Here is a 17,753-nt window from a genome sequence, read left to right on the forward strand (position 1 = left end):
TTTTAATGAGGGGAAAAAAAGGATGACCAGGGAAAATTACTGAAGTGCATTTACCATTTAAAGAATGTGAACTTTTTTCTAACTTTTTTCACCTGGGCTTCCCAGGTGGTGCAAGTGGTAAAGAAGTTGCCTACCAATGCAGGTTAGATGTAATAGACATAATACATGCCGGTTCGATTCCTGGGTCAGGAAGATCCCATGGAGAAGGGAATGGCAATCCACTCCAATATTCTTGCCTGGAGAATTCCATGGACAGAGGAGCCTGGCGGGCTGCATTTCATAGAGTGGCAGAGTCAGACACTACTGAAGCAATTTAGCACACACACAGCACACGTTTACCATTTAAAGAATTTGAACTTTTTTCTAACATTGGTTTTTAATGCTTATATTTAGAGAAGCTGCTCGAGAATGTCGCAGAAAGAAGAAAGAATATGTGAAATGCCTGGAAAATCGAGTCGCAGTTCTGGAAAATCAAAACAAAACTCTAATAGAAGAGTTAAAAACTTTGAAGGATCTTTATTCTAATAAAAGTGTTTGATTCTTAAGAAAGAAAATATTTTTGTGGACTTGCCTAAAAATTAGATGGATTTCTTTTTAGTGGAGTTTTATGAATTAAAAGGTCAAAAATGAAGCTTTTTATTTAGGTTTTTACAACTCAAAGAGAAAATACCTTACACGAGAGATCTGGTGACAGAGGATAAAGTGGAAAAAGACCTCAAGGAAGTTACTGGCACAACTGGAAGCTCTGTAAAAATTAAACATACTCAAGAAACATTTGAAATGAACTTTCACCAATTCGAATTTTCTAAATAACAATAGTTGCCAATATTCCAAAAACGGTAGATAAGATGAAATTTGGTAAATCAAATCTTTAAAAATAAATCAGTTTACCCTTACAGGTTTGCATTTCTGTTTCCTAAAATTTTTCTTTCTTCAATTGTGTGTGTGTGTTCTGTTTCTGCCAATAAATTCTACATTGCAAATAGAAAAGAAAAGCTAATACATAACTAAATATATAAATTATGTATCTTGATTATATATACTTGTTCCGTTGTCAGGTCTCAAATGGGTTTTTAAAAGTCTGTTGGACTCAGGAGGGGTTTTGAGACTAGGTTGACAATTTTTGAGGCCTTGTCCTAAAAGACATCTAAGGTACATGAATGGAGTATGGTGATTTTGTAACATTTTTTATCAGAATGGAAAAAGAATTGTTTAAAAGTTTGATACTTTTAAAATAGTTTTTTGGTTACTCTGGGAATGGTGATTTTCTACAAATATTTAATAAATTGTTTTTTGATTCTATATTCTGTATGCAGTTGAATATACATTACTTACTCTGTTGTGCTTTAATAGAATGGAATGTTTACAGGCCCTTAAGATAGAGTATTTTGAAAACCTTCTGAAGATGCATACCAAAGTTTTCCAAGAGGATTTTATAATCAGTTTAATGTAAGGTTTATCAGATTCTAAATACAGTTACTAAGGCAATTTTATGTTAGAGACTATTTTGTAATGTAGTGAATGGTACATTTATAAGAAAAGTGACTGCCAATATATTTTTATAGCTAATCTTTATAAATTCTAAAGTTAAGTTTTTAATGATTATTTTAAATGTTTATATAGTTTGTTAGTAAAAAATATTTTGCATCTCAAAGTATCATTTTTATATCATGGGAAGCAAAGTTTCCAGATTGGCTGATATTTGGATTGTAAGTTTTGTGTGCAGTTTATCCAAGGTTCAGAAATGCTGTCAGCACACCACTGTTCAACCTCTGTATTCCAATTTGTATACACTTTGAAATTGTACTGCAAAACTATTGTGCGCTTCTTATACAATATGTATCATATTGTTGTGTATGAAATTAAAGGACATTTGATAAAATTAAGTTTGCTGAATATAAAATACATTGCTTGATATATGAATGACAAGCTTCCTGATAACCATTTTGTTAATTATACTAACTATAGTGCATTCCTAGTTTTGAAATGATAAATTTACAAATCTGGGCTGCACAACCTATTTTAAGAAGGGGATATGTTTAAATGTTTTGCTTCAGTCAGAACCAATTATAATAAAGATAGCTAAATATTTTGTTCTACAAGTGTTTAGGACATGGTTAAGGGGCCTGTCATGTAGAAATTTTAATTGATAAATCTATTCTAATAAAATTTTTCATTAACAGGGTCAGGGTCTTTTAGAATGGGACTTTTTGTTGATCTTTTAAAATGGGACTTTTTTTTGTGGATTTCTCAGCAGTTTATGAAAAGAAAGAAAAGTCTGAACACCAGTGAAATTACTTCTATCACTATTCTAAAGCCTGAGTCTCAAAACAGTGGCCCCATCAGGCTAAAGAATATTAGGGGTATGGGGTCAGTGGGTTATATCAAGAGTGTTTTAAAAGTTAATTTATTGGGTGGATGTTGCATTTGGCTCCAGTAGCCTAGCTCTTAGTGCCTTAGCAACTGGACATACACAAATATTGTAAACTCTCCACAGCCTACACATTTCTGGTGTAGGGTCTTGCTCACTAGTTCACATTATGTAGTTAAGCTGTATGTAACAGGCTTGGACAAGCCACTGAGGAGTCCATAAATGCATTCCAATTTATAAGGCTTATGACACTTTAAAGGTGATTATACTACAAGCCTGAAATTAAGATTTCAAAAGTTTGAGAGACCAATGAAATTATTTCCTTAGTTCAATTTACTATTGAATTTATAAGTAAATTATCACTTACAGTTTGTTACATTGATGGAAATAACATTACTGCCCACAAATGCATCCTTGAGCATATAAGATTTTAAAAAAAAAAAAAAAATCCCTTTAATTTTATTCCTCTTCTGTGAAGAATGGACATGTGTTAAAGCTTCAGAAATCTTAACATACTTGTTTTTTCATTCAGCAATTACTATTTTAAAGTTACTGGCTGTGTTTTTCTCCAGTTAAAACATATATTATGCCTTGGAATTATAAAGTTATAATTGCAATTCAGATTCCCAGATGCTGAAATGATACAAAGTGAGTGAATTTGACTGACTAAGTTAAAGGAAAAGTCATAGGTTATAGTGAAACAAAATGTCAAAGTATATCACAGTCTAATTGCAGTAATCGTATTATTTACTATTACTCAAATTTGTTTTTTAACCATTTTTTAATAAATACTGCCTTTTTTCCCTCAAAACTTTTTCCTATAAAGAAAGTAAAGGAACACTTAAATCAAGGTTGTAGAATTCAGAAGCCCACTCTAGGGAGTGTTTCGCAGAAGTATATTTTTTTGGCCATGCCATGCAGCATGCAAAATAGCATGCGGAATATTAGTTCCCTGACTAGGGACCGAAGCCACGCCCCCTGCAGTGGAAGGGTGGGATCTAACCACTGGACCACCAGGGAAGTCCTTGGCAGAAATCTTTGAGAGTCAGTTGAAGGAGGTGTAGGCCATTTAACTCTTTTTTTAAGAGATTCTGGTAACTCAGTCCCTTTTTATTCATGTACATTTCTTTACAGCAAACACAGGGATTAGAGACCAAGTCTTTGCCATTTCATGGTTGAGATCCTTTTCCTCAAAATTGATGGATATATGTGATACTTTGCTGCCTTCAATAAGTATATATGTTTTAAAATATAAATATACATTTATTACAAAATTGAGTTACCTATATATATAACATGAACAGTTTTACCATTTCCTTAACATCTACTATTTATTGAGTAATTACTATGCATGTGTGTGTGTGAAGTCGCTCAGTTGTGTCCGACTCTTTGCAACCCCATGGACTGTAGCCCACCAGGCTCCTCTGTCCATGCGATTCTCCAGGCAAGAATACTGGAGTGGGTTGCCATTTCCTTCTCCAGGAGATCTTCCCGACCCAGGGATTGAACCCGGGTCTCCCGCATTGTAGGCAGACACTTTACCATCTGAGCCACCAGCATAAGAAACTATTAAAGTAGACATTCATTCTGAAGATACTTATTGAAGGCCTTTTACATGCCAAGCATTACAGGAAGAGTGGCAGACAAGGAAGAGTTGTATCTCTTATGGAACTTAGGTAAGTACCAGTCTCACAGGATGACATTAATATCTAACTAAGGTTATATGAGTATTAATAACTAGGGATCTGGGATTTAAACCTAACCTCTAACCATTCACTATAAAACAACACATACACCCTTACCCCCAACAACACACACCTTTATTTTAAACTTGAAGGGGAGCCTGCATCTTCTGCTTTTCTGTACCCCCAGTCTAGGGCAGTCCTTACCCAGTTTAAAGGAGTGCTCTATTGTTGTGGTAGTCACTATGTTGTGTCCCCACTGACTGTGGAAGTCACTCAGTTGTGTCTGACTCTGCAACCCCATGGACTATACAGTCCATGGAATTCTCCAGCCCAGAATACTGGAGTGAGTAGCCTTTCCCTTCTCCAGCCTTTACCCTCTCCAACCCAGGGATCAGAGCCAGGTCTACCCACGGATTCTTTACCAGCTGAGCCACAAGGTTCCTCTGTCCATGGGATTCTCCAGGCAAGATGAGTGGGTTGCCATTTCCTTCTCCAGGGGATCGTCTTGACCCAGGGATCGAACCCGGGTCTCCCGCACTGCAGGCAGATTCTATAACTAATGTTATTCTACCCAGGGTTACTTGGTAAATAGCAAAACTAGGGTTTGGACCTAAGTTTGATCAACTCCAAAGTCTGTGGTCTTAATCTAGAGCGTACCTTCTTAACATGTGCTGGAAAGCCTGAAAAGCTTCACTGAATCTGCACTAGAATAGCACAGATTTTTAACGTTCTATTTAAATGTGTCCACTAGATGGCAACCTCCATTTTAAAAATCACAGAAGTTTTACAAACTTTAAAAATGACATAGAAAACTACACAAGTTAACATAACAAATCCTTGTACGTGCACCATTCAGAATTAATAAATGTTAACATTTTGTTGCCTTCAGCTCATTTTCTGAATAAGAAAAAACGCACAGATAAACTCCTCATCTTTCTTTCCCTAGTCCAGTTTCCCTCCCTGAAGGAAACCACTATCATGAATTCAGTGTGGAACCAGTCCGTGTTTTTATCTTTACCACATGAACCCATAAATAACATATCAGACTGTAGTATCTCTTTTAGAAGTTTATAAATGGTACTTTAATTCCTCAAATGAAAGATCAAGAAGACCAAAGAAAGTTTAGGATTTTAGCTATGATAAAGTAATACTTATCTTTTGGAAAAAACCTGAATATGAGAGCAATTTTTTTTTTATCAGCTGACAATTCTCAGAATTTACCATCATTTCTGAAAAAAAATACTTGCCAAGAAAAAAAAATTTTTTTTAATTCATAAGATGTGCAAGAAAGCTTAGGCTTAGTTGATAAAACAGTAAACAAAAACAGACCTGCAATGAATTTTAAAAAGAAAAGTCATAATTTCTTTCACCACTACCCACTGCCATCATAAATAAGCAATCAGAATTTTGAGGAATTAACTGCTCAGTGAAGGATACTAATTAAACATGAAACATGGTGTTTCACAAGCTCAAACTCCTTGCAGAAATGACGGAGGACATTGGAAGACCCCCTCTACTTTTCACTACATTATTTGCATGTGTAAGAAATCTAGAAACCTATACCCATTAAAAAACCCTCATTAATCCAAAAGAAACAGGCAGGACAAATTGCCTCCCCCCCAAAATTATAGAAATCTATGGCTATTAGTAATCATAATAAACGTAAATGCACTGAGCACTTTAGTTCAAGACTGCCATGTTTTATTAGAAAACAAAATTCAGCTATATGTTGTTTATATCCCTAAAATATAAGGATATAGCAAGGTTGAAAGTAAAAGCATGGAAAAGGTTATATCAGCCAATTATTAGCCAAAAGAAAGCACAAAGCATAAATATCAGATCAGATCAGATCAGTCGCTCAGTCGTGTCCGACTCTTTGCGACCCCATGAATCACAGCACGCCAGGCCTCCCTGTCCATCACCAACTCCCGGAGTTCACTGAGACTCACGTCCATCAAGTCAGTGGTGCCATCCAGCCATCTCACACTCTGTCGTCCCCTTCTCCTGCCGCCAATCCCTCCCAGCATCAGAGTCTTTTCCAATGAGTCAACTCTTCGCATGAGGTGGCCAAAGTACTGGAGTTTCAGCTTTAGCATCATTCCTTCTAAAGAAATCCCAGGGCTGACAGCTATATTTATGTTGAACATAAATTATGGCTTGGGACAAAAGAGTCACTATAAAAAGATTTTAACTCACTTGGAAGATAAAAATACATCTAAACTTACATGCACCTAATAATACAGGGTCAAGATGTTAAGCAAAATGCAGAAATAAGAGAAAAAAATTCATAATCTCAGTAGAATTTAATATACCTCTCTCATAATTGATACAAAAAGCAGGAAAGTAATCAATATAGCGGAGAAGGCAGTGGCACCCCACTCCAGTGTTCTTGCCTGGAGAATCCCAGGGACGGGGGAGCCTGGCGGGCTGCCGTTTATGGGGTTGCACAGAGTCGGACACGACTGAGGCGCCTTAGCAGCAGCAGTAGCAATCAGTATAGAGATTTGAACAATGAAAAAACTTGGCCTGACATACTGAATTTCATCATCTGTAAGCCATCACTGATTATAAGACAAGCTATTAAGTACCACTAAGAAGGAAAGGCCATTGCCAGTTAAACTATACCATGCCATTGATGGCCAGATGCATACTTGATTTCAGAGATGTTTCAATGTGGAAAACATACATCTTTTAATCAACGAAATTTGATGTAGAAAATGCAACTATAAATAACACATAAGTATTATTTATGAAAGTAGAACCATATAATATGGACAATAAGTCTCAACAAATTTTGAGGGCTTCCCTTGTGGCTCAGCTGGTAAAGAATCTGCCTGCAATGCAGGAGACTTGGGTTTGATCCCTCGGTTGGGAAGATCCCCTGGAGAAGGGAAAGGCTACCCACTCCAGTATTCTGACCTGGAGAATTCCATGGACTGTATACTCCATGGGGTTGCAGAGAGTCAGACACAACTGAGTGACTTTCACTTTCAACAAATTTTCAAAGAGTTGGTTTGATATGGACTATGTTCCATTGGTCTATATGTGTCTATCCTTTCAATAAAACCACTGTCTTGATTACTGTAGCTTTATAATAAGTTTTAAAATCAGGTGGTATGAATTCAAGTTTTTTTTCCCCCCAAAATTATTTTAGCCATTCCAGTTCCTTTGCCTTCTATATGAATTTTAGAATCAGCTCGTTTGTATCTACAAAAGATCCTTCTAGGACTTTGACTGGGGTTGTGTTAAAAATATACGTAGATTAACTGGGGAAGTACTGACAACTGAACAATATTGAGGCATCCAATCCATAAATACAACATATCTCCACTTACTGTTCTCTGATTTTGTTTTTTTCTTCACTGTTTTGTAGTTTTTGGCAGAGACCATGTACATATTTTGTTAGATTTATACCTAATTACTACTTTTTCTTTTTTCTTATAGGTATTTTAAATGTTTAAATTGTTCTTGGCTAATACATGAAAAGAGAAATTTTGTCCTGGGATCATACTAAATGCACTTAGTAGTTCTGCTGCTGCTGCTGCTAAGTTGCTTCAGTCGTGTTCGACTCTTCGCGATCTCATGGACTGCAGCCTACCAGGCTCCTCCGTCCATGGGAGTTTCCAGGCAAGAGTACTGGGGTGGGGTGCCATTGCCTTCTCCGTTAGTAGTTCTGCTGCTGCTAAGTGGCTTCAGTCGTGTCCGACTCTGTGCGACCCCATAGACAGCAGCCCACCAGGCTCCCCCATCCCTGGGATTCTCCAGGCAAGAATAATGGAGTGGGTTGCCATTTCTTTCTACAGGTTAGTAGTTCTAGAACAGATTTTCTTGGGGGATGGGAGGCGGTTTCTATCTAGACAGTGACATTTGTGAATAGAGACAGTTTTATATCTTTCTTTAAAGTATGTCTTGATCTTGCTTTATTGTACTGCCTAGGATTTTTTGTACAGTATTAAATAGCACTGGTAAGAGTGGACTTTTTTTTTTTCCTTTGGTCATGCTCTGTGGCTCGTGGAATCTTAGTTCCTGTCCCAGGGACTGAATCTGGGCCCCAGCCATGAAAACACCCAGTCCTACCCATGGACCTCCAGGGAATTCCCATGAGTTAAGGGAATTTCCATACTGTTAAATCCTAATGCAATAAAACAAGAAAAGGAGATAAAAGGTATACAGATTGAGAAGGAAGAAATAAAATTTTCTTTGCTCATAGATGATATGATAATCTATATAGAAAATCCAAAAGATTCTACAAAGGAACTCCTGTAATTCCTTTGATTACAGCAGGGGTGCGGGATACAAGGTTCATATACAAAAGTCAGTTGCTTTCAAATGTAACAGCAATGAATAACTGGAATTTTAAATTAAAAATATAATACTATTTACATTAACACCCCCCAAAATGAAATACTTAGGTATAAATCTAACAAAATATGTACAAGATTTATATGAGCAAAACTACAAAATTTTGACAAAAGAAATCAAATAAGAACTAAATAAATGGACAGGTATTTCATGTCAATGGATAGACAGTTAACACTGTCAGGATGGCAGTTCTTCCAAACTTGTTCTACAGGCTCAAAACAAGCCCAGTCAAAACCTCAGCAAATTATTTTGTGGTTATTAACTGACTCTAAAGGTTATACAGAGAGGATAAAAGACTCAGAATAGACAACACAGTATTGAAGGAAAAGAACGAAGTTGAAGAGCTGCCAGTACCTGACTTAAAGACATACCATAGAGCTACAGTGATCAAGATGATATTCACAAAAGGACAGACAAATAGGTCAAAATCGAATAGAACAGAGAGCCCAGAGACAGACTTACATAGGTACAGTCAACTAATCTTCAGCAAAGGAGCAAAGGCAATAAAATGGAGCAAAGACAGTGTTTTTAATAAATGATGCTGAACAACTGGAGATCCACGTTAAGAAAAAGGTGAATCTAGATATAGACCTTGTATCCTCCACAAGAATTACCTCAAAAATGGACCACAGACCTAAATGTAAAACACAGAAGTATAAAACTCTTAGAAGATAACATAGAAGAGGGCTTCCCTGGTGGTCCAAGGGCTAGGACCCCATGCTCCCAATTCAGGAGACCCAGGTTCAATCCCTGGTGAGGGAACTAGAACCCACATGCTGCAACTAAGACCCAGCAACAGTTAACTACATAAATTACTATTTAAAAAAAAAGAGAGAAAATCTAGATGACCTTGGGTTTGGCAATAATTCCAAAAGTATGATCTATGAAAGAAATAACTGATAAATTAGACTTCATTAAAAGTAAAAGTTTCTGCTCTGTGAAAGACAATGAAAAGCTACAGACTGAGAGAAAATATCTGCAAAAGACATACCTAACAGAGGACTAGGGGCTCCCCAGGCGGTGCTAGTGGTAAAGAACCCACCTGTCAATGCAGGAGACATAAGAGACACAGGTTCGATCCCTGGGTTGGGAAGATCCCACATGCTGTAGAGCAACTAAGCCCATTTGCCACAACTACTGAAGACCACACACCTAGAGCCTGCACACCACAACAAAAAGTAGCCCCTGTTCTCCACAACCAGAGAAAGGCCACAGGCAGCAAAGAAGACCCAGTGCAGCCAAGAACTAATTTTTAAAAAATGAGATTCCACTAACACACTCACTCATTGTTCAGTCTCTAAGACTCTGCGGCCCCACAGACTGCAGCACACCGGGCTCCTCTGTCCTCTAGGGTCTCCTGGAATTTGCTCAAACATGTCTGTTGACTTGGTGATGCTATCTAACCATCTCATCCTCTGCCACTCCCTTCTCCTTTTGCCTTCAATCTTCCCCAGAATCACGGTCTTTTCCAGTGAGTTGGCTCTTCACATCAAGTGGCCACAGGACATGATGGACTTTCAGCATCAATTCCTCCAATGGATATTCAGGGTTAATTTCCTTTAATATTGACTGGCTTGATTTCCGTGCTGCCCAAGGGACTCTCAAAAGTTTCTCCAGCACAATTCAAAAGCATCAGTTCTTTGGCACTCAGCCTTCTTTTTGGTCCAATTCTCACATCCGAACATGACTACTGTAAAAACCAAAGATTTGACTATACAGACCTTTGTTTGCAAAGTAATGGCTCTGCCTTTTTTTTTAATTGAAGCATAATTGCTTTACAGAATTTTGTTGTTTTGTGTCAAACATCAACATGAATCAGTCATAGGTGTACATATGTCTCCTCCCTCTGGAAACTCTCTCCCATCTCCCTCCCCATCCCACCCCTCTAAGTTGATACAGAGCCCCTGTTTGAGTTCCCTGAGACATATGGCAAATTCCCATTGGCTATCTATTTTACACATGATAATGTAAGTTTCCATGTTACTCTCTCCATACATCTCACCCTCTCCTCCCCTCTCCCTGTGTCCATAAGTCTGTTCTCTATGTTTGTTTCTCCACTGCTGCCTTGAAAATAAATTCTTCAGTACCATCTTTCCAGATTCCACATATATGTGTTAGTATATGAACTGTGCTGTTGGAGAAGACTCTTGAGAGTCCCTTGGACTGCAAGGGGATCCAACCAGTCCATTCTGAAGGAGATCAGCCCTGGGTGTTCTTTGGAAGGAATGATGCTAAAGCTGAAACTCCAGTACTTTGGCCACCTCATGAGAAGAGTTGACTCATTGGAAAAGACTCTGATGCTGGGAGGGATTGGGGGCAGGAGGAGAAGGGGACGACAGAGGATGAGATGGATGGATGGCATCACCGACTCGATGGACATGAGTCTGAGTGAACTCCGGGAGTTGGTGATGGACAGGGAGGCCTGGCGTGCTGCAATTCATGGGGTCGCAAAGAGTCGGACATGACTGAGCGACTGAACTGAAACTGATATGATATTTATCTTTCTGATTTACTTCATTCTGTATAATAGGCTCTAGGTTCAGCCACCACATTAGAACTGACTCAAATGTGAATATTCCATTGTGTATATGTATCACAACTTCTTTATCCATTCATTGGTCGAACATCTAGGTTGCTTCCATGTTCTAGCTATTGTAAATAGTGCTGCAGTGAACACTGGGGTACATGGGTATTTTTCAATTTTGGTTTTCTCAGGGTATAGGAGTGGGATTCCTGGGTCATATGGTGGTTTTGTTCTTAGTTTTTTAAGGAATCTCCATACCATCTTCCATAGTGGCTGTATCAACTTACATTCCCACCAACAGTGCAAGAGGGTTCCCTTTTCTCCACACCCTCTCCAGCATTTATTGTTTATAGACTTTTTGATGATGGCCATTCTGACAGGTGTGAAATGATACCTCATTATAGTTTTGATTTATATTTCTCTAATAATGAGTGATGTTGAACATCTTTTCATGTGTTTGTTAGCTATCTGTATGTCTTTGGAGAAATGTCTGTTTAGGTCTTTTTCCCACTTTTTGATTGAGCTGTTTCTTTTTCTGGTATTGAGTTGTATGAGCTGCTTGTATATTTTGGAGTTTAATCCTTTGTCAGTTGTTTCATTTGCTATTATTTTCTCCCATTCTGAATGTTGTCTTTTCACCTTGTTTATAGTTTTCTTTGCTGTGCAAAAGCTTTTAAATTTAACTACATCCCACTTGTTTACTTTTGCTTTTATTTCCATTACTCCAGGAGGTGGGTCAAAGAGGATCTTGCTTTGATTTATGTCATCAAGTGTTCTGCCTATGTTTTCCTCTAAGAGTTTTATAGTTTCTGGTCTTATATTTAGGACTTTAATCCATTTTGAGTTTATATTTGTGTACTCTAGTAAAGTAATGCTCAAAATTCTCCAAGCCAGGCTTCAGCAATATGTGAACCGTGAACTTCCAGATGTTCAAGCTGGTTTTAGAAAAGGCAGAGGAACCAGAAATCAAATCGCCAACATTGGCTGGATCATCGAAAAAGCAAGAGAGTTCCAGAAAAACATCTATTTCTGCTTTATTGACTATGCCAAAACCTTTGTGTGGATCACAATAAACTGTGGAAAATTCTGAAAGAGATGGGCATACCAGACCACCTGACCTGCCTCTTGAGAAACCTGTATGCAGGTTAGGAAGCAACAGTTAGAACTGGACATGGAACAACAGACTGGTTCCAAATAGGAAAAGGAGTACGTCAAGACTGTATATTGTCACCCTGCTTATTTAACTTATATGCAGAGTACATCATGAGAAACGCTGGGCTGGAGGAAGCACAAGCGGGAATCTAGATTGCCGGGAGAAATATCAATAACCTCAGATATGCATAAGACACCACCCTTATGGCAGAAAGTGAAGAGGAATTAAAAAGCCTCTTGGTGAAAGTGAAAGAGGAGAGTGAAAATGTTGGCTTAAAGCTCGACATTCAAAAAACTAAGATCATGACATCTGGTCCCATCACTTCATGGGAATTAGATGGGGAAACAGTGTCAGACTTTATTTTGGGGGGCTCCAAAATCACTACAGATGGTGACTGCAGCCATGAAATTAAAAGACCCTTACTCCTTGGAAGGAAAGTTATGACCAACCTAGATAGCATATTCAAAAGCAGAGACATTCCTTTGCCAACAAAGGTCCATCTAGTCAAGGCTATGGTTTTTCTAGTGGTCATGTATGGATGTGAGAGTTGGACTGTGAAGAAAGCTGAGCACCGAAGAACTGATGCTTTTGAACTGTGGTGTTGGAGAAGACTCTTGAGAGTCCCTTGATCTGCAAGGAGATCCAACCAGTCCATTCTAAAGGAGATCAGCCCTGGGTGTTCTTTGGAAGGACTGATGCTAAAGCTGAAACTCCAATACTTTGGCCACCTCATGCAAAGAGTTGACTCATTGGAAAAGACTCTGATGCTGGGAGGGATTGGGGGCAGGAGAAGGGGATGACAGAGTGTGAGATGGCTGGATGGCATCACTGACTCAATGGACATGAGTTTGGGTGAACTCTGGGAGTTGATGATGGACAGGGAGGCCTGGCGTGCTGCAATTCATGGGGTCGCAAAGAGTCGGACATGCCTGAGCGACTGAACTGAACTGAACTGATGGTGTTAGGAAGTGTTCTGATTTCATTCTTTTACATGTAGCTGTCCAGTTTTCCTAGCACCACTTACCGAAGAGGCTGTCTTTGCCCCATTGTATATTCTTGCCTCCTTTGTCAAAAATAAGGTACCCATAGGTGCATGAGTTTATTTCTGGGCTTTCTATCTTGTTCTACTGATCTATATTTCTGTTTCTGTGCCAGTTCCATACTGTCTTGATGACTGTAGCTTTTTAGTATAATCTGAAGTCAGGAAGGTTAATTCTTCCAGCTCTATTCTTCTTTCTCAAGACTGCTTTGGCTATTCAGAGTCTTTTTTGTTTCCATATGAGCGGTAAATTTTTTTGTTCTAGTTCCTTGAAGATGTGATTTTAATTTGATAGGGATAACACTGAATCTGTAGACTGCATGTGGTAGCTTAGTCATTTTTATAATATGAATTCTTCCTACTCACAAACCTGGAACATCTCTCCGTCTGTTTATGTCATCTTTGATTTCTTTCATCAGTGTCTTATAATTTTCTGTATACAGTTATTTTGTCTCCTTAGGTAGGTTTATTCCTAGATATTTTATTCTTTCTGTTGCAATGCTGAATAGGATTCATTTCTTAATTTCTCTTTCTGATTTTTCATTGTTAGTTTACAGGAATGCAAGTGATTTCTGTGTATTGATTTTGTATCCTGAAACTTTGCTAAATTCACTGATTAGCTCTAGTAATTTTCTGATAATATCTTTAGGGTTTTCTATGTATAGTATCATGTCATCTGCAAACAGCACTCTACTTTTCTGATCTAGATTCTTTTTATTTCTTTTTTTCTATGATTGCTGTAGTCTAGACTTCCAAAACTATGTTGAATAATAGTGGTGAGAGTGGACACCCTTGTCTTGTTCTTGATCTTAGAAGAGATGCTTTCAGTTTTTCACCATTGAGAATAATGTTTGCTGTGGGCTTATCATATATGGCCTTTACTATATTGAGGTAGGTTCCTTCTGTGCCCATTTTTTGAAGAATTTTAATCATGCTGCTGCTGCTGCTAAGTCACTTCCATTGTGTCCGACTCTGTGTGACCCCATAAACGGCAGCCCACCAGGCTCCACCATCTCTGGGAGTCTCCAGGCAAGAACACTGGAGTGGTGCCGGGAGCCAGCACGGGAGTTCCCAGCCATGACAAGGTCATGTGGGAGAGCCCTGACGGGCAAGGTGAGTCAGGGCTCGAGAGGCCCCCTGATCCTGCCTGAGCATCTACCCCAAAACCAAAATCTGTCTGTTTTACTATTTCACAACTTTCACCAACTCTTCTGACATTAACGGGGGGCTATCCCCGACCACTTTCTCTATAAGAAAATCAACTTAAAACTCTAGTTAATAAGTCTCCTGGGCATAATAGGAGTGTTTCAATTCAAACCACTCTGATGACTTTCTAGCTTGCCTGACAGGTTTGTTCGGACTCCTGCAGCTACGCATGTGATTGTTCACAGCCTCCCAACCATGAGAGGCACAGGAAGCTTAAGATATTCTAACAATGCAGAGCTTCTCAGAGAGTTAAAATTGTTAGAATAGAACTAGTAGAGGATTTCTTTGTTGAGCTAATTCTTGCTGCCAAGTTTCCATATCCCTTACCTACTGTGTCCCTGGGAGTGTATTAATATAGTTGGTGTATAGAAATGTAAGTAGTAGCTTTAATGTTTGTAACCTTGGACCCTTGAGTTAATTCTTTTCTTGTTATAGCCCACCACACTTTTGCCCTATAGGAATGCAACTTTATCTAATGCTTTAGGAGGGTGGTGCCTGACTTTAGAATAATCACCTTTAGAGAAAAATAAGTTTTCTGAAGAAAGGGTCATAAAATGTTAACAGGCCTCCTGGCCAGAAGATGATGTAAATCACCTAAAGCTTTTGCATATGATAAGTTTGCAGAAAGAAAGCCTGGCTTCAATAAGGATCAAGGACTGCTGACCTTGCATGACTACCCTTCCCCCCACCCCCCATTATCCTCTATGCACAACTTAAGGTATAAAAACTACTTTGGAAAATAAAGTGTACCTTGCTCACCGAAGCTTGGTCTCCCCATGGCGTTCTTTCTCTTTCCTTTTCCTTTTCAGGCTGATTCCCTGGAGCGCAGGGGCCCTCTGTGTTCACTTTCCTGCCTGGGCTTCTAAGACCCACTTGAGAAGGTGCCTAAGGTGGGGCACCTTCAGCTATTCGAGAGGGCGCCCGCGGCCTACATGAACAGAGCAAGTCCCATGCTGGAGCTTTATTGGCTTTCTGCATAAACCAGGGAATATCAGCCTCTTTTCTCTCCTCTGTTTTCTTAACTGCAAAATTCTTTCCTTATCTCTTTCTCTATTTCTCTCAGTCCCCGACGCCGTCCTCCCGAGGGAATCCCTGGATCCAACTGGGGCTGGACCTCGGTAGAGTGGGTTGCCATTTCCTTCTCCAATGCATGAAAGTGAAAAGTGAAAGTGAAGTCGCTCAGTCGTGTCTGACTCTTCACGATCTCATGGGCTGCAGCCTACCAGGCTCCTCCATCCATGGGATTTTCCAGGCAAGAGTACTGGAGTGGGGTGCCATTGCCTTCTCCCATTTTAATCACAAATGGGTGCTGAATGTTTTCTGTATCTATTGAGATTATCATATGGTTTTTATCTTTCAATTTGTTAATATGGTATATGACATTGATTTATTTGTGTATATTGAAGAATTCTTGACTCCCTGAAGTAAACTCACCTAGATCGTGGTGTATGAGCTTTTTAATGTGTTGGTGAATTCTGTTTGCTAAACTTTGTTGAGGATTTTTGCATCTATGTTCATCAGTGATATTGGCCTGCAGTTTTCTTTTTTTGTGTTGTCTTTGTCTTGTTTTGGAATCAGGGTGATGGTGGCTTCATAGAATGAGTTTGAAAGTGTTCCTTCCTCTGCAATTTTTTGAAAGAGTTTTAGAAGGATAGGTATTAGCTCTTCTCTAAATGTTTGATATAATTCCCCTGTGAAGCTATCTTGTCCTGGGCTTTTGTTTTCTGGGAGATTTTTTATCACAGTTTCGATATCAGTGCTTGTTCATAATTTCTATTTCTTCCTGGTTCAGTCTTGGAAGATTGAACTTTTCTAAGAATCTGTCCATTTCTCCCAGCTTATGCATTTTATTTCCATACAGTTGCTCATAATAGTCTCATAATCCTTTGTATTTCTGCATTGTCTGTTGTAACCTCTCCTTTTTCATTCTAATTTTGTTGATTTGATTCTTCTCTCTTTTTTCCCTGATTAGTTTGGCGAAAGGTTAATTTTGTTTATCTTCTCAAAGAACCAGCTTTTAGTTTTATTAATCTTTACTATTGTTTCTTTCATTTCTTTTTCATTTATTTTTGCTCTGACTTTTGTGATTTCTTTCCTTCTGCTAATTTTGGTGGGGGGGGTCTGTTGTTCTTCTTCTTTTCCCTGTTGTTTTAGGTGTAAAGTTAGGTTGTCTATTCAACGTTTTTCTTGTTTCTTGAGGTATGATTGTATTGCTATAAAATTCCCTCTTAGAACTGCTTTTGCTGCATCCCATTGGTTTTGAGTTGTCATGTTTTCATTTCATTTTGTTTTTTCTTGATTTCCCTTTTGATTTCTTCAGTAACCTGTTCCTTATTTAGAAACGTATTGTTTACTCTCCACGTGTTTGTGTTTTCTACAGTTTTTTTCTTGTAATTGATATCTAGTTTCACAGTGTTGTCGTCAGATGTTTGATACAATTTCAATTTTCTTAAATTTACTGAGGTTTGATTTGTGATCCAAGATGTGGTCTATCCTGGAGAATGTTCCATGTGCACTTGAGAAGAAGGTGTATTCTTCTGCATTTGGATGGAATGTCCTGAAGATATCAATGAAATCCATCTCGTCTAATGCAGCATTTAAGATTTGTGTTTTCATATTAATTTTCTGTTTTGATGATCTGTCCACTGGTGTAAATGGGGTATTAAAGTCTCCTGCTATTATTGTGTTACTGTAAACTTTTCCTTTTATGTCTGTTAGTGTTTGTCTTATGTATTGAGGTGCTCCTATGTTGAGTGCATAGATATTTACAATTGTTATGCCTTCCTCTTGGACTGTTCCCTCATTATGTAGTGTCCTTCCTTATCTCTTGAAACCTTCTTTATTTTAAGGTCTATTTTGTCTGTTATGAGGATTGCTAGTCCAGCTTTCTTTGGATTTCCATTCACATGGAATATATTTTTCCATCCTTTCACTTTCAGTCTATATGTGTCTTTAGATCTGAAGTGGGTTTCTTGTAGACAGCATATATATGGGTCTTATTTTTGTATCCACTCATCCAGTCTGTGTCTTTTGGTTGGAGCATTGAATCCATTTACATTTATAGTAATCATTGATATGTTCTTACTGCCATTTCCTTAATTGTTTGGGGTTTGTTTTTGTAGATCTTTATCTTTTCTTGTATTTCCTGACTATATAAGTCCCTTTAACATTTGCTGTAAAGCTGGTTTGGTGGTACTGACTTCTCTTAACTTTTGCTTGTCTGTGAAGCTTTTGATTTCTCCATCAATTCTGAATGAGATCCTTGCTGGGTAGAGTAATTTTGGTTGTAGATTTTTCCCTTTCAGTACTTTAAATATATCCTGCCATTCCCTTCTGGCCTGTAGAGTTTCTGTTGAAAGATCAGCTGTTAAACATATGGGGTTTCCCTTGTATGTTACTTGTTGCTTTTCCCT

General features: G+C 38.3%; 1 protein-coding gene across 3 annotated transcripts in view; it reads left to right on the forward strand.

The window, feature by feature from the left end:
* The window catches only part of ATF1 (activating transcription factor 1), a 65,751-nt gene extending 63,865 nt beyond the window's left edge, over nt 1–1,886 (forward strand). For 2 of the 3 annotated variants that reach the window (XM_006052627.3, XM_006052628.3), the window contains one exon: nt 394–1,886. In XM_006052627.3, the coding sequence (XP_006052689.1) occupies nt 394–538 (145 nt within the window). In that variant the 3' untranslated portion in view covers nt 539–1,886. The remainder of the gene's footprint in view (nt 1–393) is intronic. The other variant, XR_003108903.3, reaches the window with a different exon arrangement.
* Nucleotides 1,887–17,753: the final 15,867 nt, after the last annotated feature.

The sequence above is a fragment of the Bubalus bubalis genome, chromosome 4, assembly GCF_019923935.1.
Source record: "Bubalus bubalis isolate 160015118507 breed Murrah chromosome 4, NDDB_SH_1, whole genome shotgun sequence".
Taxonomy (NCBI): Eukaryota; Metazoa; Chordata; class Mammalia; order Artiodactyla; family Bovidae; genus Bubalus; species Bubalus bubalis.